Below are 24,234 nucleotides of genomic sequence, written 5' to 3' on the forward strand. Positions count from 1 at the left end.
AAGGCCCATTTAAATGTTTGATTTTTTTTGTTTGTTGGTGGATGCAGTCAAATGGACTGTTCTCCAAGACCCGATTGCTGTTGCAAAAACGTGACACTGGGTAGGTTTAAAAAAAAAAGAAATCTGGTCTTTTCACCAATCCCCCCACTCAATTTCTGTTCTCACCCTCCCAGTCAACAACTCTGCGGGTCACAATAGGAATAATGGAATTACACAAAACTATAGAAGCTGTTCTCCTTAAAAGGAGGTTAAGAGGAGATTTAATAGGAAGTGTTCAAAATCATGAGGACTGTGGACAGGGAGAAAGAAACTATTCCCATTGCCAGAAAACCAGTGGACACAAATCTACAGTGAATAGAAAATGATGCGACAGGAACAGAGGGAAAACTTTTCCAGGGGAGTGGTTTTGTACTGCCAGAGGTTGTGGTGGAGGCCGATTTTCATCCGGGGCCATTCAAGACAGAATTGGAAAAACATTTGAAGGAAAAACAATCTGTCCAGTGAAAGGGATGTGGGACTAGCAGAGTTGCTTTTGTGGAGGGCCAGCACAGTCACAACGGGCTCCTCCTGCGCCGCAACTAATCTATGATTCTCCACGTAACCAAAATATATCCAGATAGTACTGCTGCCTCACGGCGCCGAGGTCCCAGGTTCGATGCCGACTCTGGTTTACTATCCAATGTGGAATTTGCACATTCCCCCAACGTTTGCATGGGTTTCGCCCCAACAACCCAAAGATGTGCAGGGTAGGTGGGTTGGCCATGCCAACTTGCCCCTGAATTGGAAAAAGTGAACTGGGTATTCGAAATTTGTTTTTTAAAACAAAAAAAAAGAAATACATCCAAATCCCTGGTAACCATTGCCGGTAATGACAAGGCTGTAACCAGGCTAAGGAGTCAACGCGTTGAACAACTCTGCACAGGGTGACCTTCTCCCCACCCACCGTAGCCTCTCTCCTTTTTCTTCAGCTTCTTTACCTTCACAAGAGCATGTCGGTGATGGGCCCCGGGCTCTCGAGCCGGTGGAAGGCCGGCCGAAGGCGTCTCGCGGTTCCAGCAGCCGTTAAACAGGCTGAGCGCGCCGCCCGCGACACAGTTTCTCCTGTTCCACGCGCACCAACGACTCAAAAGCAGCGCCATTTTTACCGGCTCCTTCAGCTCTTCCGAGTCCGGCGAGGGAGCTTGGGAGTGTGCCGGCCCCAGTGAAATATAAGTGATTTATAAAACAGTATGTTGTGCTCAGAACACTCCGGGGGAAGACCTATCAGTAAAATAATAATCATGTTCGGGAAAAAAAAGGCTAATTTCGTATTACAGTTAAAGATTGACGCAGTCTGACCCGGAAATTATCCTTGTTAAACTCTGGAGCGGGCAGTACTTTAGGGAGTTTTGAAAACGATTTTTTTCATTTTTGGAAATATATCCGTGGCGATGCCGCTTCAACAATTGGATCTTTAATCATTACGTTTCCCGTAAGACATTTGAAGAACCTGTGGGAGAAGCACCGACTACTGGCTTTCCACTGAATTAAAATACCAACTGAGATCGATGGTGCGAATTTGCAAATATTAATCATCCTGTTCTATACAGCTTTCTTCATTTCCCTCACGAAAGAAAAGTGCTTTTCTCCACTCCTCTTCGAATTAAATTACATTTCGTATTTTGTCTACAGAAAAAATGGACTTTGGATTCTTGCTAAAATGAAACGGATGAAAGTAAAGAGAACTATAGTTGCAAATATATTCAACCCTAATGTGATGAAGATTATGATTATGGGGTTGATTTGGGAGTCAACTGTTGGGATTTTTTCTCGAGGAGAAAGAACAGAATTTGAAGCTTCTGATCTTGAATGTGGTTCTGTTGATTCGAGTCATTATTTTACTAATGGTGATAACTTGGGTTATAGCCAGGTTAACCATAAAAGGGTTTCCCTGGATTTGTGGAAGTTAACATCGCAAAAGTTAATAGGTAAAGTATTTTTACCGGATAGTGTAAACCTCAGCCTTTTGGCTAAGGGAAATGATCCTTCTTTGAGATCTGTGACTGCCATAAACCTACAAAATTATCACAAATATGTGGAAACACCAACACAATGGTTAGCATTGTTGCTTCACAGTGCCAGGGTCCCACGTTTGATTCCCGGTTTGGGTCGCTGTTTGTGCGGAGTCCACATTCTCCCCATGTCTAAATGGGTTTCCTCCGGGTGCTCCGGTTTCCTCCCACAAGTCCCGAAAGATGTGCTGTTAGGTAATTTGGACATCCTGAATTCTCCCTCCGTGTACACGAACAGGCGCTGGAGTGTGGCGACTAGGGGTTTTTCACAGTAACTTCATTGCAGTGTTAATGTAAGCCTACTTGTGATAAAGATTATTATTAAGATCAAGCCCAAGATGAGGTGCAATGCCTTTCCTTGCTAACTTGGAACTTGTATGTCTCTGGAGACCATTCAATTTGAATTTGAATTGGTTTTTGGAGAAAGCAAGGAGATGGATTAAAGGCCCTGTACACTCTGCACATTGGCTTTGTAACTAAGAACGTTGTAACTTTAAGAACATAATTTAAAAATTAAGTTAATTTACTGGCTTGTTTTTTGACCTTTTTGCGAAAAACTAATGTAGGATGAAACATGAGATCAGGTGTAATGCCTGTCCTTGTCAGCTTGGGTCAAGTATGTCGTATTTTAGGCCCTCGTTGCCACACTGCAGCGCCTGTTCGGGTACACTGAGGGAGAATTCAGAATGTCCAATTCACCTAACAAGCACTTCTTTCGGGACTTGTGGGAGGAAACCCGGAGCACCCGGAGGAAACCCACACAGACACGGGGAGAACATGCATACTCCGGAGATAGACAGTGACCCAAGCCGGGATTCAAACCTGGGTCCCTGGCGCTGTGAAGCAATATTGCTAACCACTGGTACCATGCCACCCATTCTTGTGGGGATGATGAATTGGATTCAATTTGAATTTGTTTTTGGAGCAAGGAAGGAGATGGATTAAAGACCTGTCCTGTCCACTCTGTGCATTGGCTTTGTAACTGAGGAAGGCATAACATTTGAAAAAATAGTGGGTTATTTGCTGTTTCAAATGGATGGATTTGATAATTTCATAATTTTTGGAAATACCTTGTGGTTCTGATAGTCTGGTGCCACTCACTGATGATTCATTTCTCTGGCTCATGCACAAATGGCTATAATGCTGCATCTTTCTTTTGTCCCTGTTGCGGTACGTTAAACTTCAAATGTCAGACTAAGATAAAAGTAATAATAAAAACAGAAAATGCTGGAAAAATTCAGCAAGTCTCGCAGCATCTGTGGAGAGAGAAAATAGAGTTAATGTTTCGAGTGTGTATGACTTCTTAAGAGCTTTGCCAGACCTGAGTTTTTCTAGCATTTCCTGTTTTATTTCAGATTTCCAGCACTCACAGTACTTTGCTTTTATATTAAGTTAAAAGTACCATGGATTTTATTTCTTAAATTATAAAAGCTGTAAACAGCTATTATATTTTTAGCATATTTTTCTTATAATTTGGCAGGTGTATAATGTGGGAAAATGAATTTATCTACTTTGGTCAGATGAATAGGGAAAAAATAAATGGAGAGACTACAGAATGTTGCTCTACAGAGGAATCCAAGTATCCTCATAAATGCTAACTTTTGTGATTCATGTATGTACAGGAAGAAGGCATATAGAATAATAACCGTAATTGCAAGGGGCTAGAGTATAAAAGTAGGGAAGTCTTCCTACAACCGTGCAGGGCATTGATGACACGCACCTAGTGTACTGCATGCAGTTTTAATCTCGTTATTTAGGGAGGCAGTTCAGAGAAGGTTCATTAGGTTGATTCTTGGATTGAAGGGTTTGTTTTATGCTGAGCAAGTTGGGGAAATACCTATTGGAGTTTAGAAGAATGAGAGGTGGCCTATTGCCTCACGTAATATTCTGAGGGGGTGTGACCAGGTAGATGATGAGAAGCTGTTTCTCTCATGGGTGAATCTAGAACTAGGAAATATAATAATGAGCCAGGGACTCTGGTTTGATTCCTGGCTTGGGTCACCGTCGGTGCGGAGTCCGCACATTCTCCCTGTGTCTGCGTGGGTTTTCTCCGGGTGCTCTTGTTTCCTCCCACAAGTCCCAAAAGACTTGCTTGTTAGGTGAATTATGGTAGCACAGTGGGTAACACTGTTGCTTCACAGCTCCAGGGTCCCGGGTTCGATTCCCGCTTGGGTCACTGTGTGGAGTCTGTATATTCTCCCTGTGTCTGCGTGGGCTTCCTCCGGGTGCTCCGGTTTCCTCCTATAAGTCCCGAAAGACAAGCTGTTAGATAATTTGGACATTCTGAATTCTCCCTCCGTGTACCCAAACAGGCGCCGTGGTGTGGTGACTAGGGAATTTTCACAGTAACTTCATTGCAGTGTTAATGTAAGCCTACTTGTGATACGAATAAAGATTGTAATTCTCTACCACAGAGAGATATATTCAAGGCTGAGATTGACAGATTTTCAACAATAGGAGTGACAAGGTTGATGGGAACAAGCAGGAAAGTGAATTTTGAGATCAGACATAATCTTATTGAATGGAGGAACAGGCTTGAACAACGAGAGTGAATTCCTGCTCCTTGTTCTTATGTTCTAACACCTTTGTCATCAACAGTAAGCAAATTACACACATTTTCTTTGTGAGGAGTAATTACAGAAACCATTATGGAGTTGCTGATTTTATGAGCATGAATACCACTATGGTTTTATTAAACGTAACTAACAAAATTAAAAATCTCATTACTTTGGGCATATGGTCATAAAGCACCTGCGGCCATCATATTATTTCCTATGTTTAAGTCCAAAGAGGTGTTTGGGACTGTCTCAGTGTTTTTCGGTGGCCAGCAATACAGAAGTTTGAAAATTAGTTTGTTATTGCCAGAAGGTGCACTTGATAAAAAGATGCCGAAGGATGTGACTAAAGAAAGCACCTTACTTCCTTGTAAATGCCAGTGAAAGAGCTGTAAAGCAATTTGGGGTATAAAGGTTAACAGTAGTTTAGGTTGTGTGGGTAGGACAGATCTGGAGTACAATTTCAGAAGTAATGGTAAATGAATGAACTCATCCAGTAATGTAGCCACCTGGGTTGGCCACTTCCCGACTTAAAATGGAGAACCGCAAAAACTAAAGGGAAATTCAGTCAACACAGGCAAAAACGAGCAAGTGCAGAAGTCCTGTGTATTGGAACTTGCAAAAACCAGACAACACTGAAACCAGCAGCCATCTGCATAGTAATGAGCGATTCCAAAGCACAATTGCAACACTTAAGGTGAATAAAGCCAAGCCAGACTCCTCGGCGCCAGCAGGAGCCAAGACCAAGGAAGGCCAACGGACATTTAGGGACCGCCCAGCGATCAGGGAACAACTCTAGTATTGGAGAAATCGATCCAAGTGATCGGAATGCAGTCCAATCATTTGGAACCAGGTACGGGGTCCGCCCTGAAGGGTGGGAAGCCCCTGGGGACTATAAAGTAAAGCCCCCAAGTTCAAATCGGTCTTCTTGGCAGGGTCACTCAACAACGCAAATCAAGCCCTGAGAGTGAACTGCCCAAGCGGCCGCATCAACCAAGTAAGTCTCCAGTCAACGCTCGCTACACGATCCTGCAGACTCAGGACCTGAACGAAAGGCCATTTGTTCCCCATACCTGGTGGGCCAATTCCGAAGCTAAGTATAGACATTTTAGTGATAGAAATAGTCTAGAAAGTAGAGTTATATGCATAAGTAGTGACTTACTGTATATAATAAATGTGTTTTGATTTGAATCTTACTAATTGGTGTGTTGAGTTATTGATCAGTACTTGAACTTGAACCTCGCGGCGGTATCATAAAGATAACTGGCGACTCTAGAGCAAAAGTTAAACAAACAGAGCAAATTACGAATTAAGAGCCAACCGAAAGTTAGCAACATATTACTGGCGACATCCTGACGGGACTCGACTTTGAAGTGGCTTAACCACTCCGGGAGAACCCAAAATGTGAATTAGAATCCAATTGGGAACAGAAAAACCACAAGTGTTCAAGCAGTTCTGATCAATCTTTGTAATTCGGAAGTGTGTTAATGCATGCGTAACTAACAGGGCTATAAGGTAAAACTGATAGATTTTTTGTTGCGAAAAGCTGTCGGGAGTTTGTATTCCGGAAAATAGCGAAAGCCGTACCCGTAATTACAAAACCGCCTTGGTACACCTCGTTCCAAATTTTAAGAGAGTATTTAGAGAAGAAATATGGCAATGCAATGCCTCATGAACCCTTAAGAATTTGTGGTTGCAGCGACCAGCAGCAGAGAAGGACAGTGTCCCGTTTGGGAAGAGGAAATCAGGAAGTACCTCAAAGGGAAAGGATGGCCCCTTTGAAGTGAATTCTGTGAGGATAAGGAAACAGGACCCGGGAGTATAGGACATACTTGGTGGGAGAACCTGTCAGAGATCCATAAGAAAAGCTTGGGAAAAGCTCGCAAGCCGATGGCAATCGTGTCCTGTTTGGCACATTTGCGAGGCACCGAGGAGGTAGTTCGGACACTCCGCAAAGCGATAGAGGAGACACATCGAATGAGTAAGGTCGATGTGAGCTAGATAGAGAAGGAGAATATAGAGTTGAGAAGGAAGTTAGCAGCAAAGGACGGAGAGGTGGATGATGCCAAGTGGGCACACCAGTCTTGTCTGGCGCACCTAAGCAGCTTCCAGACACAGTATGAAAAGGCCTATCAGGACACGCAACGTGCAGTCCTGATAAGAGAGGAAACAGGTAGAGGCATTGCAAAGGCAGTGTAGCGACCTGAAAGCAGCATTACGAGCACTCCATGCTACCACCACGGAGCACAGACAGAGCTCACTAGATCATGCGAAGTGCAGGAAGCAGATTGCAGAACTGCAGTCTTTGCTTTCAGTTCAGAATGGATTCCACAGCACCTTTGGATCCCAGTTAGATGCAGAAGACGGTCCGGATTGGGAAGAATTAAATGAGACCGCGCATAGATATGTTCAGGGAACATGTGCGCAAGGAAAGCCCCAGAAGAGAAAAGCGCCCCAACCCCCCACAGAACAGATAGTTCAGGCACCAATGAACCCGGTAACCACGGAAGGAAACACGGAATTCCTGTACATGACCCCCTTAACTGTGACCCAATTACGGGACTCGTGCGAGAAAACCACACCGTTGCTCCCCACCTCAGACCCCCGCCACTTCTTTGCCAGAGGAAAGCAGCAGGTGACCATGTACGGCCTGGACGAGCGTGAGCAAGTGAAGCTCACAGTTCTGAGCTTAGACCCTTCGGTTGGAGCATCCCTTCCTGACCCACAGAATGTAGGAGGAGGCACTCTTGCCGAAATGCACACAGCGACCCTAGATGCGATCGGCTACAACAGAGGTGACCCAGTAGAAGGCCTGAATAAGTGCAGGCAGAAAAAGACGGAACACCCACAGCGTTTGCTGGACGCCTGTGGATTCATTTTACAGCCGTTGTCGGTAATCTAGACCGCGCCCATTTGTCCCAAGAAGGTATGGCCAAATGGACCCGCACCCTTATCTCCCATGCCACAGAGGCAGGACAAAAAGCCTGTACCAACTATGACCCCTCAGAAGAAGCGCATAATGAGAAATGGGTTTTAAAGAGATTGTCCCGCGCCTGGGAGCAATCTGTCCAAAACAAACCCGCAGTTAGGAAACCCGAGGAACAGCAGGCAGAAGCAGACATCCAAGCGGTGAAAATGCACCAGAACCCCGCATGGGTGAACGAAGGCAGGAACAGCCCCCCACAAAAGCCACAGGAGTGTTACAACTGTGGACAGTTAGGACACTTTGCACGAGAATGCAATGCCCCACGAAAGCCACAGAGAGCCCAGCAGGCAGGCACTCTGAATAAGAATAGGACAGAGCCCATACATAGTGTGAGCACCCGTTCAGACCAGACGGACCTGAACGAAACGGACTGACGGTGTTCGGGCTCCCCCAGTTGGGTCTACGACACCCTTTGGGATAGGTCCGGCCGACCAGTAGTTGCAGCAAAGATATGGGGACAGCCCATCGAATTTCTCTGGGACACAGGAGGGTCCCGCACCACAATTAATTCCTCCACCATATTTCAGAAAGACACGTGGCCCACTACAGCCGCAATCACCCTCAGCGGCTTCACAGGCCACTCACAGCAGGGACACATCACAGCCCTTGTACCCATTCAGATTGGTAGTATAACGACAAAGCACCCCATAGTTTTAGTCGATCTACCCCACACAGCAGAACACATTTTGGGCATTGATTTTATGAACTCCCACCGCCTTTCATTTGATCCAGTAAACCAATGTGTCTGGAAAATGGCAAAATCCACAAGAGCCCCCGCAACGCTCACAGTAGATGAGTATGCAAACAAGATTAGCGCAGTCGACGATTTCTGGTTTGACCCGACCACGATTAGCACAGACAAGCAGGTTAGGGCAGTTCTGCAGAAGCACAGGACAGCATTCGTGACCCACAAACACGACTGTGGCCGGATGACTGGTTCCGTTCAAATCACAGGACCTGACCCTAGACCCCAAAAGCAATATGGATTTCCCCAAGAGGCAGAGGGAGAAATCTCAAAAGTGATCGATAGCTTATTAGAGCAGGGCGTACTTAGATCGGTAGCCTCTACTAATAATGTCCAGATTTGGCCAGTGAGAAAGCCCGATGGATCATGGCGACTGACCATCGATTACCGGGAACTCAACAAAGTCACTCCCGCAGCAGCCCCCACGGTAGCCACAAGTCCCGAGACCATGCTCAAACAGGGACTCAACTCACGATATTGTACGGTTTTGGACATCAGTAGCGGATTCTGGTCCATTCCATTGGCAAAAGTGTGCCAATACAAATTTGCCTTCACTTTTAAAGGTCAGCAGTACACGTGGACATGCCTTCCACAAGGATTCCACAACTCCCCCTCCATTTTCTACCGACAGCTGGCAAATGGTTTGTCAAAATTTTCTCGCCCCGAATGTCTGGTCCAGTATGTGGACGACCTATTACTGCAGACAGACACCAAGGCAGAGCACATTGAGCTTCTGTCCGAACTCCTGGAACTCCTACAACAGATTGGCTGCAAAGTAAACCCAAAATAGGCCCAGATTTTGGAAAGCAAAGTGATATATTTGGGTATGATTATCACGCACGGTAAACGCGAGATCGAGCACAAAAGAATTGACTCGATTGCCAAATTGCCTCTTCCCCAGAATGTTTCAGCCGTCCGGTCGTTTTTAGGACTGGTTGGCTACTGCTGGAACCACATTGACGGTTTCGCCACCAAGGCAGCACCCCTCTCGGAACTCCTAAAGAAAGGAGCCCCTTGGGAATGGTTTCTGCAGCATACGGATGCTGTGGATGCTTTGAAAAGAGCCCTCACTGCAGCCCCCGCACTACAAGTTCCAGACCCGCTTTCCCCCTACGCTATAGAGATAGCTAGCACCGACCGCACCCTTTCGACCGTGCTCCTCCAGGAACGGCACAAACAGCTAAGACACGTGGCTTACGCCTCCAGACTTTTAGATCCCGTGGAGCAGGGATTTTCGGCCTGTGAAAGGCACCTGCTCGCGGTTTTCTGGGCGGTTCAGTATTTTTCCTACATAACCGGACTAAACCCCATTATAATCCTCACGGAACACAGCCCCACCCAACTTTTATTAGACGGACGACTTAAGGACGGTACAGTAAGCCAGATTAGAGCAGCCAGATGGACCCTTCTTTTGCAGGGACGGGACATCCCCGTTAAAAGGATCAAGACCCACACTTTCTTAGCCGATAACCTTCAGTACCCAGGCACCCCCCAAGAATGTGAAATCATCTCACCATACCACAACACAGGCCCCTTTATCGCAAAAACAACCCCCAGAAAGATAGGTAGTTCACCCCAGAGCCCCCAGCACACAGACACGTGCGCACCTTTAAGGATTTATGTGGATGGTTCTTCCACAGTATTAGACGGGAAGCGCATTACAGGATGCGGCATATATGTTGAGGACGCGCAGGGACGCGCCCTACAAGAAATCTCCTTAAAACTACCAGAACACTTAGGCGCACAGGCGGCAGAACTAGCAGCCGTTGCGTACATTGTGGATCACCCAGATTCCTTCCCCAGCCCAGCAGACATATACTCGGACAGCCTCTATGTCTGCAACAGCCTTGCAGAATTCCTACCCCTGTGGAAAGCAAGAGGATTTGTTTCCGCAGACAGAAAACCCCTCCCTTCAGCCCCATTGCTCCGCCACATTTTAGAGAAAGCACAGGACAGGACCTTTGGTATTATTAAAGTTCGCGGTCACCACCGTTCCTCCCCCCCTGGAAATGTTAAAGCCGACGCACTGGCAAAAGAAGGTTCCAGGCATGGATATTTTTGGACACCCCCTGAAAGCGCACCAGTGAATGCATTTCAGGTCTCACAGACTAATATCGAGGATTTAGTGCAGGCCCAGAAGCAGGATAGCAATCTCAGGTAGATTTCAAAAGGACAATTTACAGCACCCTATGATAGGTTTAAAAATGCACTGACCACACATGACGGTGTGGTGTTAAAATACACCCTTTATGAGGACAGGAATCAACTTATTTGTTTATTCCATGACAGTTATGGACATCAGGGAATTGATCCCACTACAGCCCACCTCAGGCAGCTCTGTTGGTGGCCAAGTTTAAAAGAAGATGTAACACACTACGTTGAGAATTGCCTTATCTGTGCCCAGAACAATCCGGACAGATACGCAAAGAAAGCTCAACTTAGCCACACCCGCCCCGTTAATGGCCCCCGGACTAACCTCCAGATCGATTTTATAGGACCATTGCCCCCTTGCAGGAATGGTTACAAATACGTATTAGTCGTCATAGACACTTTTACGAAATGGGTAGAGGCATTCCCATCCAGAACGAACATGGCAAAGACCACAGCCAAAATCTTAACCCACCACATCTTTACGAGATGGGGACTCCCCCGCAGCATTGAATCCGACCAAGATTCCCATTTTACGGGACGTGTCATGAAGAACGTCCTCATGATATTTGGCATTACCCAAAAATTCCACATCGTATACCACCCCCAGTCAAGAGGTATCATGGAGCGCATGAATCGGACCCTAAAATCAACCCTCAGAAAAATGGTCCAACAAAACACCACTTGGGATTCAGTCCTCCCTTTTGCGCTGATGTTTTTGAGAAATACTATTTCAACATCCACAGGTTACACCCCACACACTCTCATGACCGGACGCCCCATGAAAGGCAGAGAATTTTTGTTAGGAATGGACTTGACCAGCCCCAAAGTGACGGCCCTCACACACGAGAATGCAGTCAAACAGTTAGTTGAAAATGTAAAAACGGCTCAGCTAGCAGCCGCAGTAAGATAAGGCACAATAAGAAACCGAGCAAGGCCTGTTTCGACAAGACAGTGCATGTGTTATAACCTGCCTGCTTACCATTGGCTGGGGTCTAATGACAATCCCACAATCCTGTGGGAGTATGAGTTTCCCCAATGAGGGGGGGGGGGGGGGGCGAAGAAACCATTAGTAAACTCCAAGTATAAATAAAGCTGGCCAGTTTGGAACCAGCAGGAAGGAGTGTGCAGCAGGGGAAGTTGCTGCTGCTGCTGTTATATATATATATATATATATATATATATGTTATTGTAAATAAATGTTATTACTTTGTATCCTTAAAACTCATGCTGGATTCTTCATGGCCCTCACAAAAGCATGCGACTGAGTTTGAGGTAGGACAGCAGGTCATGCTCTCAATTTACAACCCCAGCACATTCCTGTCACCGAAGTATTCAGGCCCATACTCCATTGCAGACAAAGTAAGCCACTCCGTGTAAAAAATTAAGTACTCCAACGGAAAGACTGCGTGGTTCCATATTTACCAGCTTAAGGCATATGGCCCACAGTCCAACCACGCACACCACGTCATGCTCGACGCAGCAGACCACGCCCCGCCCACAGCCAACGTATCGCTACCCTTCCCCAACACGTCCACCCCACCCACGGACTCGCCCTCGACTCCACCCCCGACCTCTAGACTCCGCCCCGGAATGCCCACAGACAGCAGCAGCAGCGACAGCGACTGTGACTCAGACAATAGCCTCAGCACGCCTCCCTACTATCCCCAGGCAACAGGACCCACACCCAGCGAATCTGACCACGATTCGAGTGATCCCTTCCTCATCGCATTCCTCAACAAACCCCACCAAAAACCACTGCCCTATGATAACGATTCCGTCCTCACAGAACTAGACACCACCTTTTGGCACCGTGATAATTCATACAGGCTCATCCGGAACAACAAAATGGACCCCAAATCGCACCATGCAGCCCTATCAACCCTTATACATTCGAGAGTATGGCATCCGGGAGAAGATGACGACTTTGAGTCTGACTCCCAAAGCGAGAACCCCTTGCGACCCTGTTCACAACTGATAACTGAGGTGGCCAAATGACGTTTTAAAAAGGAACCGCTTGGGAGAAACGGTGTCCTTTCTGATGGAACCTGCAGCATGTTGTTCAATGTTGTTTGTTAGTGTTATTGTTAAGTGTTGTTTGTACGGCCACATGCCATATTTGTCTGCAGAAACCTATGAAAACTTGCCAGCACGCTCATCGGCAGAAACCACTGAGAGCTTGCCAACCCCCATTCATAACTGCTCTTCTGGTTCGAAGGAAGAACCTTTACGGCAACCCCCCCCCACGATGACTACATTTTTGCTCGTTCTTGTCGGTTACTCAGGCAGTGGAGAAACGGCATTGGTCTCCGCCCTGCCTGAGGACCCCCCCCTCTGGTCAGCTACGCTCGGGTAGAGCACACATGGCATTGGTCACCGTCCTACCCGGGGATTCCATCCAATTCTTACCCGTCGCGGCCCATACGCACTTCATTTCGGCACTTTTGGTTCAAAAAGTTTTGTTTTGTTTTCCAGCAACCCTTAGGTTGCCATCCCTATGCTATTTACATCCTCAAACATTTGGATGGTAAATCGCACAGCCTGCGAGACGGCTCGCACTGTTTCAGTATTTTTAAGTATGTCTTGTCCTGAATATTCGGTTTAAAAAGAAAATGAGGGAGTCACACGGGGTGACAAATTGTAAAGGAATTGTCACTAAAGGACAGACATACTAACAGACGAGATATTAACCAAGATAGTAACAGACACTATGCTTGATCCATAGAACCCCAGAAGCTCCAGGAAAAGAGACAAAACGGAAAGGAAGAGACGAGAAGAGAAAGAAGAAGAATGAGGACATCCCCCGTGTTGATCACCACCATTATAATGTGTATTCGGTTGCGCGCGAATGCAAGCCCCCTGACCCCAACCCCCCCGGCCGTTAATGATTCACTTCCCCATAGCACCCAGAGCCCAGTAACAGGCAACACCACACCAGCATGGTGTGATAAGTTCATAACATGGTACTCCCTTTCCTACGTAGTCGAATCCCTATTTGTGTGGGCGATACTCTGCAGCATCGTGCAGACTATCCACATGAGGAAAGGGCGAAGGAGAGCCTACCGCTCTCGCACCCCTGTATACAGAATGAGATCCCCTATTTTCAGTTTTCACCAGGCCCCCAAACCCCTTGATCTACAATAAAGACCATTTGTGTTGCATCTTTTGTAAATAAAGAAGTGGAAATATTGTACACCCCTGTGCTTGACTGCCAAGCCAGAGGAAAAATGTGAATGCTGCTATTATTTTGTATTGTTTAGGAAGTTAATATGACTGAATGTTTTAGTGAGTAGTTTATTGAGGACAGTTAGAGGTACCGTTTTTTTTGTGTGTTGTAATGCATGTCTCTGTCTGACATAGCGCCACTTAGAAATTGTAAGTTAACATTTTTAATGCATAGTTATGGTCAGTGTAGAGGCCATGGAAGAGTGCTCGCTGGGTCAGGGAATGAAGACAACGCAGTTATGTGATCCTTCACGCTTCGCGCTAGGGATCACAAGGAGGGTGTGTAGCCACCTGGGTTGGCCACTTCCCGACTTAAAATGGAGAACCGCAAAGACTAAAGGGAAATTCAGTCAACACAGGCAAAAACGAGCAAGTGCAGAAGTCCTGTGTATTGGAACTTGCAAAAACCAGACAGCACTGAAACCAGCAGCCATCTGCATAGTAATGAGCGATTCCAAGGCACAATTGCAACACTTAAGGTGAATAAAGCCAAGCCAGACTCCTCGGCGCCAGCAGGAGCCAAGACAAAGGAAGGCCAACGGACATTTAGGGACTGCCCAGCGATCAGGGAACAACTCCAGTATTGGAGAAATCGATCCAAGTGATCGGAACGCAGTCCAATCATTTGGAACCAGGTACGGGGTCCTCCCCGAAGGGCGGGAAGCCCCTGGGGACTATAAAGTAAAGCCCCCAGTTCAAATCGATCTTGGCAGGGTCACTCAACAACGCGAATCAAGCCCTGAGAGCGAACTGCCCAAGCGGCCACATCAACCAAGTAAGTCTCCAGTCAATGCTCGCTACGAGATAGGTGCTCCTAGCTACAAGTTCAGACCAGCTTTTGAATCCTGCAGACTCAGGACCTGAATGAAAGGCCATTTGTTCCCCTGACCTGGTGGGCCAATTCCGAAGCTAAGTATAGGTCTTTTAGTGATAGAAATAGTCTAGAAAGTAGAGTTATATGCACAAGTAGTGACTTACTGTATATAATAAATGTGTTTTGATTTGAATCTTTCTAATTGGTGTGTTGAGTTATTGATCAGTACTTGAACGTGAACCTCGTGGCGGTATCATAAAGATACCTGGCGACTCTAGAGCAAAAGTTGAACAAACAGAGCAAATTACGAATTAAGAGCCAACCAAAAATTAGCAACAGTAAACTTCCGATTTGCGGGGATTAGTTTTCTAGTACGTTGCCACAGATGAATGTGCTGAGGGGGCACCCCCACCACCACCACCAAAGTCATCATACAAAGACTGCATGGTAATTGCCTGGGAAGTTTAAACATTTGATGGGCAATTATCCTGCATGTGGAACCATCTAATACTCCTATTTAAATCAAAGACTTTGAATGGTTTTTCAGCCCCTGACCACTGCCACTCTTCCCATCCCAACCACTCTCCCCAACGCCCAACTATTCTCCCACTCCCACCAACCCTCCTGACCCCCACTACCTCCTGACCAGGCAATAAAACCCCAACCCCTCCCACACCCCGCAATCACCCTAACCCCTCACCCACTTACCTGATACATTTACCTTGTCCCTGGCTCAAAGTGGCTGGGACCTTTAAACTTATCTGGTTTATGACAGCTAGTGTCGTAAAAAGGGGACTTAACCCACCAACTACAGCTCTGCATAGAAAGGACCCGGGAACCAGGTGCAGTGCACATTTCTCACCAAACCCGGGCTGGAGCCGGGGTGAGAAATCTGCAGCTCCAGACTAAGGTAAATAAGAAGGTGTGGCAATCAATTGTGGTTGCCAATTTTCGTAGGTTCTGGCCTTCATTTTGTTATCAGACACCTCTCATTCGCCAGACTAAACATATAATAAAGATTTTACTGTACATGGAGTTTTGAAAGCTGAAGAAATATTTAAAGCGGAGGAAGATGCCTTTTGTCCTGGGTGGTGTAGAGCTTCTCGATAATGTTTGAGCTGCACTTAGAGGCAAGTGGAGAATATTCCATCACATTTCTGACATGTCTTTAGATGGTGTAGATGAGCTACTCACCTCAAAATTCACAGCTTTAGCCTGCTCATATAGCCACTATTTATAGAACTGGTACAGTTACATTTCTGGTCAATGGTAACCACCAGGATTTTGATCATATTGCTGTTGAACTTCAAAGGGAAATGGTTAGATTCTTCCTTGTTGGGGATGGTCGTTGTCTGGCACTTGTGTGGTGTGAGCCTTAAGCCTGAATGTTGTCCAGACGTTGCTGCATGCAGGCACTGACTGCTTCAATATCTGAATGTTAAGATTCAGGCAAGCGACCACTCTGAAGTGATGACTATAGAAAAGTTCTGTTTTATTCTCATAGATTTCATAGAATTTACAGTGCAGAAGGAGGCCATTCGGCCCATCGAGTCTGCACCGGCTCTTGGAAAAAGCACCCTACCCAAGCCCACACTTCCACCCTATCCCCATAACCCAGTAACCCCACCCAACACCAAGTGCAATTTTGGACACTAAGGGCAATTTAGCATGGCCAATCCACCTAACCTGCACCTCTTTGGACTATACACCTAACCTATACACCTATTCTCCTAACTATATACTCCTCCTACTCCCCGAAGGGCACCCAGCACATAACCGGGCCGGATATTTATGTCACAGGAAAAGGGGGTAGCCCTGCCCCCTTGTCTGAGTAAATCGTATTCAGGCCTGGGCCTCCTGTCAGGCTATAACACTGAGGAATTAAGAATGGTAATGAATGCTGCACAATAATCAGCAACTTTCCCCACTTCTGACCTTTTGATAGAAGGGCTGTCTCACGGCGCCGGGTTTGATCAAAGATCATAGAATCCCTACACTGCAGAAGGAGGCCATTCGGCCCGTTGAGTCTGTACAGACCCATCGTGTGTTCACCTCGTCCTATACCGGAATCCCATTACCGAACTTGTACATCCCTGGGCATTAAAAAATGTTTTATTAGGGTACCACTGTGCCACCATGCCACCCCCCCCCCCCCACTTCCCTGAACATTAAGGGGCAATTCAGCATGGCCAATTCACCTAACCTGCACATCTTTGGACTGTGGGAGGAAACCCATGCAGACAAGATGTGCAGGTTTGGCCACGCTCATTTGCCCCTTAATTGGAAATTTTAAAAAAAAACTTTGAATCTGTATCTGCCGGGTTCTCATATTCCGTGAGTGCCAATTGAAGTATTAGAAAAACAATAGACGGTCATTGATAACAAAACTGAATATGGTTGGCTCTCAGTCACTACCCTGAGGAATTCCTGCAAAGATATCCTGAGGCTGAGATGATTGGCCTCCAACAACCACAATCATCTTTTTTGTGTTAGGTGCAACTCCAAACAATGGAGAGTTTCTCCCCTAATTCCTTTTGTTTCCAGTTTTGCGAGGATTCTTTTTGCCAAATGTTGCCTTTATGTCAAGAGTAGTCACTCACACCTCACCTCTGGAATTTAGCTCTTTTGTCTTTGGACTAAGGCTGTAATGAAATCTAGATCTGAGTAGCCCTGGAGTAACCCAAAATGAGTGTTGGTGAGCAATTTATTGCTGAGTAAGTGCTGCTTGATAGCGCTGGTAACAAAACCTTCCATCGTTTTGCTGATGCTTAAGAGAAGACTAATTGCGGTCGGCACAGTGGCGCAGTAGTTAGCACTTCTGCCTCATGGCGCCGAGATCCTGGTTTGATCCCAGCCCCGGGTCACTGTCTGTGTGGAGTTTGCACATTCTCCCTGTGTCTGCGTGGGTCTGACCCCCACAACCTAAAAAGATATGCAGATAGAGAAAAGAGGAGAAAGGTCAGTGGAGGGAAAGAGAGGTGTAAACGGGTTGGAGAGATAGTGAGAGAAAGGGAAAGGAGACAGATAGAGCATAATGTGAGGAGATGAGAGAGAGGAAACAAAGGGTGAGCGAGATGAAGCAGGGTAGGTCTATTGGCCATGCTAATTTGCCCCTTAATTGGAAAAAATAGAATTAGGTACTCTAAATTTCGAAAGAAAAAAAAAATAGACCAATTGGACTTTAATTGGCTGGGTTGGATAGTCCCTGTATTTTGTGAACACAACATAGCTGGGCAATCTTTCTGCACTTTTGGGTAGTTTCCTGTGTTGAACCCTCTCTGCTTTCTCCTTTCCTCGACCTATCCTTCCTTTTTCTCTCACTAACCTCCTACCGCCTTTCATCCTCTCCCTCTTTCCTCTCTCAGTTTTCCTCTCTACACTTCCTCTTCTCTCCTCCTTACACTGTGCTTCATCTCGCTCTCCTTTTGTTTACTCTCTCCTCTCCTCACTCAATGCTCCATCCCTCTCCTTTCTCTTTCTCTCACTATCTCTCCACCCCCTTTACATCTCTCTTTCCCTCCACTTACCATTCTGCTCTTTTCCCTATCTCTTTTACTCCTTTTCCTCACCCTCAGTCAGTGGGTGGGCTACAGTGCAAAATACATTTAGCTGGAGAAACGTTGAGGGGTTCAAAGTTGTTCTTTTGGGGATGGAGCGGGTGGAGGGAGGGAGGGAGTCAAGAGGGGAAAATCTTGCCTTGGTGAGAAGCATAGAATTGTGGCCAACAACAAATTTGACCTCGATTGAGGAATACTCCATTTTGATAATAATGAAAATTACAACAAAAAAAATCTTTGTATTTATTACAGAATCTTTTCCACTTGATCCTATCAAAGAAAATTATGTACGTCAAGTGAGGGATTGTATTTTTTCAGCTGTTCAGCCAGAACCTTTCAAGTCTGCAGCCAAGCTGGTAGCAGTATCAAAGGTTAGTATATGTTTTTCAATCACTGTGGTCTCTGTGTTGATCCATTACATCTAGAATAAATAAATTATTTAATGGTTAAATTAATAAATTTAATAATTAATTGGTGCTGCCTGTATTCTGAATAAAATTGGTGTGCTAAATTTGTACTGTTTTTAACTGAGCATTAATAGACATAAAATCGGTAAAATGTATTGTTTACTTTTGTTTTTATGTGTTTCTATCAATACAAGAATGGCATTTTTAAACTTGTTTATGGAATGATTCTGCTTATTCGAGTTTTCAAGCTTTTCATCTCAATTTCCTATTTACTAATTTGACGTGTTTCTATGACTGAGAATGTAGTGACATAGGAACAGGAGTAGGCCATTCAGCTCCTCAAGTCTGTTCTGCCATTCACAAACATGGCTGATCTGAGACCTAACTCCAAATATCTATCTTTGCACCATATCCCTTAATACCTTTGGCTAACAAAAATCTATCACTGTCAGATTTAAAATTCACAATTTATCTTGCATCAATTGTTGTTTGTGGGAAAAGTTCCAAATTTCTACCACCGTTTGTGTGAAAAAGTGTGTCCTAATTTTACTCCTGAAAGTAATGGTTCTAATTTCTACTGACATTTGATCCACTTGACCATCTCATTCCCAAGAACCAGGTCCAGGAATGCCTCCTTCCTCGTTGGCCCAGAAGCATACTGATCTAGAAAATTGGCTGGACACATTGCATAAAAACTTCCTGCTTTGCTCTTTACACCATTACAATCTCAGTCCACATTAGATAATTAAAATCCACCGTTATTTTTTTACATTTTTTGTTATTTTTATAAATTTAGAGTACTCAATTATTTTTCTTTCCAATTAAGGGGCAATTTAGCATGGCCAATCCACCTAACCAACACATCTTTGGGTTGTGAGGATGAAACCCACTCAGACATGGGGAGAATGTGCAAACTCCACGTGGACAGTGACCCAGGGCCGGGATCCAAACCTGGGTCCTCAGCGTAGGCTGCAGTGCTAACCACTGTGCCACGTGCCACACCAAAATCTTCTGTTATAATTATATATTTCTTGAAGACCTCGGGAATTTCTTTGCAAATTTGTTTCTTTGTATCTTTCCCACTAGAATATTGAATACACCCAGTATTGTAATGGTAACTCTGTTGTTTTTATTTCAAGCCAAATAGATTTATCCTTTGGCATTGGGCATCGTCTCTCTCTCACAGCACTGAAACATACTCCTTAATCAATACGATCACTTCTCCTTTCTTTCCTTCCCGATGTTTTCTCAGCACTTTTGTGTCAAGGAATATTTAGTATCTAACCCTGTTCTTTGTTAAACTACAGTAAGAAGTCCTACAACACCAGGTTAAAGTCCAACAGGTTTGTTTCGATATCACTAGCTTTCGGAGCGCTGCTCCTTCCTCAGGTGAATGAAGAGGTATGTTCCAGAAACATATATATAGACAAATTCAAAGATGCCAGACAATGCTTGGAATGTGAGCATTAGCAGGTGATTAAATCTGTACAGATCCAGAGATGGGGTAACCCCAGGTTAAAGAGGTGTGAATTGTATCAAGCCAGGACAGTTGGTAGGATTTCGCAGGCCAGATGGTGGGGGATGAATGTAATGCGACATGAATCCCAGGTCCCGGTTGAGGCCGCACTCATGTGTGCGGAACTTGGCTATAAGTTTCTGCTCGGCGATTCTGCGTTGTCGCGCGTCCATGGAGTCCATGCAGACGCTGCGACAACGAATGAACGGACATCGCGCGACAATCACCAGGCAGGAATGTTCCCTTCCAGTCGGGGCACACTTCAGCAGTCAAGGGCATTCAGCCTCTGATCTCCGGTAAGCGTTCTCCAAGGCGGCCTTCAGGACGCGCGACAACGCAGAATCGCTGAGCAGAAACTTATAGCCAAGTTCTGCACACATGAGTGCACCCTCAACCGGGACCTGGGATTCATGTCGCATTACATTCATCCCCCACCATCTGGCCTGCGAAATCCTACCAACTGTCCTGGCTTGACACAATTCACACCTCTTTAACCTGGGGTTACCCCATCTCTGGATCTGTACAGATTTAATCACCTGCAAATGCTCGCATTCCAAGCATTGTCTGGCATCTTTGAATTTGTCTATATATGTGTTTCTGGAACATACCTCTTCATTCACCTGAGGAAGGAGCAGCGCTCCGAAAGCTAGTGACATCGAAACAAACCTGTTGGACTTTAACCTGGTGTTGTAAGACTTCTTCCTGTGCTCACCCCAGTCCAACGCCGGCATCTCCACATCTTTGTTAAACTAGGTCTCTATTATTGCCACAACATCATGGGTGGGATTCTCCAAGCCAAGCACCGGGCCGGAGAATCGGCGCAACTGCGCCACGCCGCCCCGACACCGGCACGCTATTCTCCGAGGAGTGGGGAATCGGCACCATTTGGCGCGGCGCCGGTCGCGGGCCGCTATCTGCGGCTGATCCGCCGATTCTCTGGCCTTGATGGGCCGAGCGGAAAGGGCAGAGTCCCGCCGACACCGTCCACACCTGCTCGAAGCCGGCGGGAACTCTGCGCGCAGGGCCGAGGGGCGGCTTGTGGCGGGCGGGGGGGGGGGGGCGGCTCCTTCTCCGGGGGGGGCCCTCCGATGGGGTCTGGCCCACGGTCAGGGCCCACCGATCGGCGAGCTGGCCTCTCCAGCCCCGGCCCTATTTTGTTACGCGGCCGGCCCCTGAACCCCCACGCCATGTTGCGTCGGGGCCGGCGCGTTGAGGAAGTTCCCCGCGCATGCGCGGGTTGGTGCGGCGCCACTGCGCATGCGCGGGTTGGCACGGCGCCACTGCGCATGCGCGGGTTGGCGCGGCACCCAGTTGCCGCCGGGAAGGGAGGCTGGAGCTGCGTGAACCGCTCCAGCGCCATGCTGGCCCCCTGTGGGGACCAGAATCGGTAGTGCCCGCGCCCGTTTTGCGTCGTCGTGAAACTCAACGGCATTCACGACGGCGCGGACGCTCTGCCTCCATTTCAGAGAATCCCGCCCCATATTCTCACATACCTATCTGCACCTGCAGTTCACCAATCTTATTTACCACACTCTGTGCAGTCACATACATGCACAATAATCCTAATTCAGACATTATTACATTCCCTCTTACTCTGACCCCAATCTAATACCGTAATATTTCTTACTCTAGTGCTATATGCCACTCCAAGTCTTTCTGCACTTTGTTTTTCCTCTCTAATATTACATCCTGGTTCTCATACCCCTGCCAAGTTAGTCTTAACTCCCATGCGCCTCCCTGCAGGTCAAGCAAATTACCCTGCAGGGGCATTGGTCCCAGGTTTGTTTGGGTGCAACCTGTCCTGTGTTTAAAGGTGATCAGTAACGTGATGAAGATGTCATTAACAGTGCTATCAAGTGGAAAATACTGGACAATTTCAGCAGGTCTGACAGCATCCAGATTTGAAACATCAACTCCCTTTTCTCTCCACATATGCTGTCAGATTTGCTGAGATTGTCGAGTATTTTCTGTTTTTGGTGCTTAGCACTAACCTGCTCACTGACGCTCAGTTTGGGTTCCGCCAGGGTCACAGCTCCTCACCTCCTTACAGCATTGGTTCAAACATGGGCAAAAGAGCTGAACTCCAGAGGCTAGGAGTCCCTTGTGATTACCCTTGACATCAAGGCAGCATTTGATTGAGTATGGCATCAAGGAGCCTTAGCAATACTGCAGTCATTGGGAATCAGGGGGAAAACTCTCCACTGGTTGGAGTCATACCTGGCACAAATAAAGATGGTTGTGGTTGTTGGAGGGGCGTCACCTCAGTCCCGGGACATCGCTGCAGGAGTTCCTCAGGGCCCAACCATCTTCAGCTGCTGCATCAATGACCTTCCTTCCAATATAAGGTTAGGTGTGGGGATGTTTGCTGATGGCTGCACAATATTCAGTACCATTCACGACTCCTTAGATAGTCCAAATGCAGCAAGATCTGGATAATATTCAGGCTTGGACCGACAAGTGACAAGTTTCATTTACGCCACTCAAGTGCCAGGCAATGACCATCTCCTACAAGAGAGGACCTAACTATCGCCCCTTGACACTCAAAGGCATTACCATCATTGAATCCCTCAATCAACATCCTGGGGGGTTACCATTGTTCAGAAACTGAACTCGATGAGCCATATTAATATTGTGGCAGCAAGAGCAGGTCAGAGACTCGGAATCCTACGGCAAGTAACTCACCTCCTGACCCCCAAAACCTGTCCACCATCTACAAGGCACAAGTCAGGAGTGTAATGGAATACTCTCCACTTGCCTGGATGAGTGCAGCCCGATTAATTGCCACCCCTTCCACAAACATTCAATCTCTTCACCATCAATGAACAGTGGCAGCCGTGTGTACCATCTACAAGATGCACTCAAGATCTCGCCAAGGTTCCTTCGGCAGCACCTTCCAAACTCACGATCACTATGATCCAGAAGGACAAGAGTAGCGGATACCTGGGAACCCCACCACCTGGAGGGTCCTCTCCAAGTCACTCATCACCCTGATTTGGAAATATATCACCATTCCTTCACTGTTGCTGGGTCAAAATCCTCAAACTCCCTCCTTAACACCTCAGGGACTGCAACGGTTCAAGAAGGCAACTTACCACCACCTTCTGAAGGGCAACTAGGGATAGGAATTAAATGCTGGCCTAACCAGTGACACCTACATCCTGTAAATGAATTTTTAAAAAATCCCTCCTCAAGTAAGAGGACCAAAACAGTGCGCAGTACTCAAGATGCGATCTCACCAGTGCCCTGTACGATTGCAACAGCATTTCCCTACTTTTAAACTCTCGTCCATGAGCAATGAATGCCAAAATTCCATTTGCGTTCCTTATCACCTGCTGCACCTGCATACTATCTCCAATTCCTGCACAAGGACACCCAGATATCATCTGCACCGAAGCATTAGATGTTTCTCCTCATTTAGATAATAAGGTGCCTTTTTATTCCTCTGACCAAAATGGATAACCTTACACTTATCCACGTTAAATTCTATCTGTCAAATTTTGGGCACTCACCTCACCTATTCATATCTATTTATGAATTTCTTATTTCCTCATTACAATTTGCTTTCACACCTATTTTCATGGCATCTGCAAATTTGTCTGTAGTACATTCTATTCCTGCATTCAAGTCATTAATATAGATTGTAAATAGTTGGGGCCCAACGACCAAACCCTGAGGCACACTATCAGTTACAGCTTGTCAACCAGATAAAGACCCATTTATCCCCACTCTCTGCTTACTGTTGGTTAGCCAATCCTCTACCCAAGCTAACCCCAACCCCATGGGATCTAACGTTGTGTATTAACCTTTTGTGGAGTACTTTATTAATTGCCTTATGAAAGTCCCCATACACGACATCTACCGGACCCCCATTATCTACATTGCTTGTTACATCTTCGAAGAACTCCAGCAAGTTAGTCAAATACAATTTACCCTTCATAAAACCGTGCTGACTCTGATGGATTGCGTTTTGACTTTCCAAATGTACCGGTACTGCTTCCTTAAAAATGGATTCCAAAAGGCTCCCAATGACAGAAAGAGGCTGAATTCTCTGCCTCATGCCGCTGATAGCGGAGTTACCGATGAGGCAGAGAATCCAGCATTGTGGGGAAAACATTTCCGATGCTCCGGCCCCCGTGCTGGAATCGGGATCAAGGTTCGCGACCTGCGTCAGTGAGATGATGCAAATGGGTAATTAAGAACCATTTGCATCCACAACCGGCCAGGCATCAT

General features: G+C 46.4%; 2 protein-coding genes across 7 annotated transcripts in view; one reads left to right on the forward strand and one right to left on the reverse strand.

Moving 5' to 3' along the window:
* The window catches only part of LOC140424883 (all trans-polyprenyl-diphosphate synthase PDSS1-like), a 63,469-nt gene extending 62,294 nt beyond the window's left edge, over positions 1-1,175 (reverse strand). Inside the window, exon 1 of one of the 4 annotated variants that reach the window (XR_011947718.1) lies at positions 978-1,173. Coding sequence is in view for 2 of the 4 variants with exons in the window: in XM_072508443.1 (XP_072364544.1) it covers positions 978-1,139 (162 nt within the window). In the remaining 2 variants the exon portion in view is untranslated. Of the gene's footprint in view, positions 1-977 lie in introns of all 4 variants that reach the window. The other 3 variants (XR_011947717.1, XM_072508443.1, XM_072508442.1) reach the window with 3 other exon arrangements.
* Positions 1,176-1,257: 82 nt separating this feature from the next.
* Positions 1,258-24,234, forward strand: part of LOC140424881 (protein adenylyltransferase SelO-like) — a 132,387-nt gene continuing 109,410 nt past the window's right edge. For all 3 annotated transcript variants that reach the window (XR_011947716.1, XM_072508429.1, XM_072508430.1), the window contains exons 1-2: positions 1,258-1,967; positions 18,334-18,452. Coding sequence is in view for 2 of the 3 variants with exons in the window: in XM_072508429.1 (XP_072364530.1) it covers positions 1,700-1,967; positions 18,334-18,452 (387 nt within the window). In the remaining variant the exon portion in view is untranslated. The remainder of the gene's footprint in view (positions 1,968-18,333; positions 18,453-24,234) is intronic.

The sequence above is a fragment of the Scyliorhinus torazame genome, chromosome 6 (assembly GCF_047496885.1).
Source record: "Scyliorhinus torazame isolate Kashiwa2021f chromosome 6, sScyTor2.1, whole genome shotgun sequence".
NCBI lineage: Eukaryota > Metazoa > Chordata > Chondrichthyes > Carcharhiniformes > Scyliorhinidae > Scyliorhinus > Scyliorhinus torazame.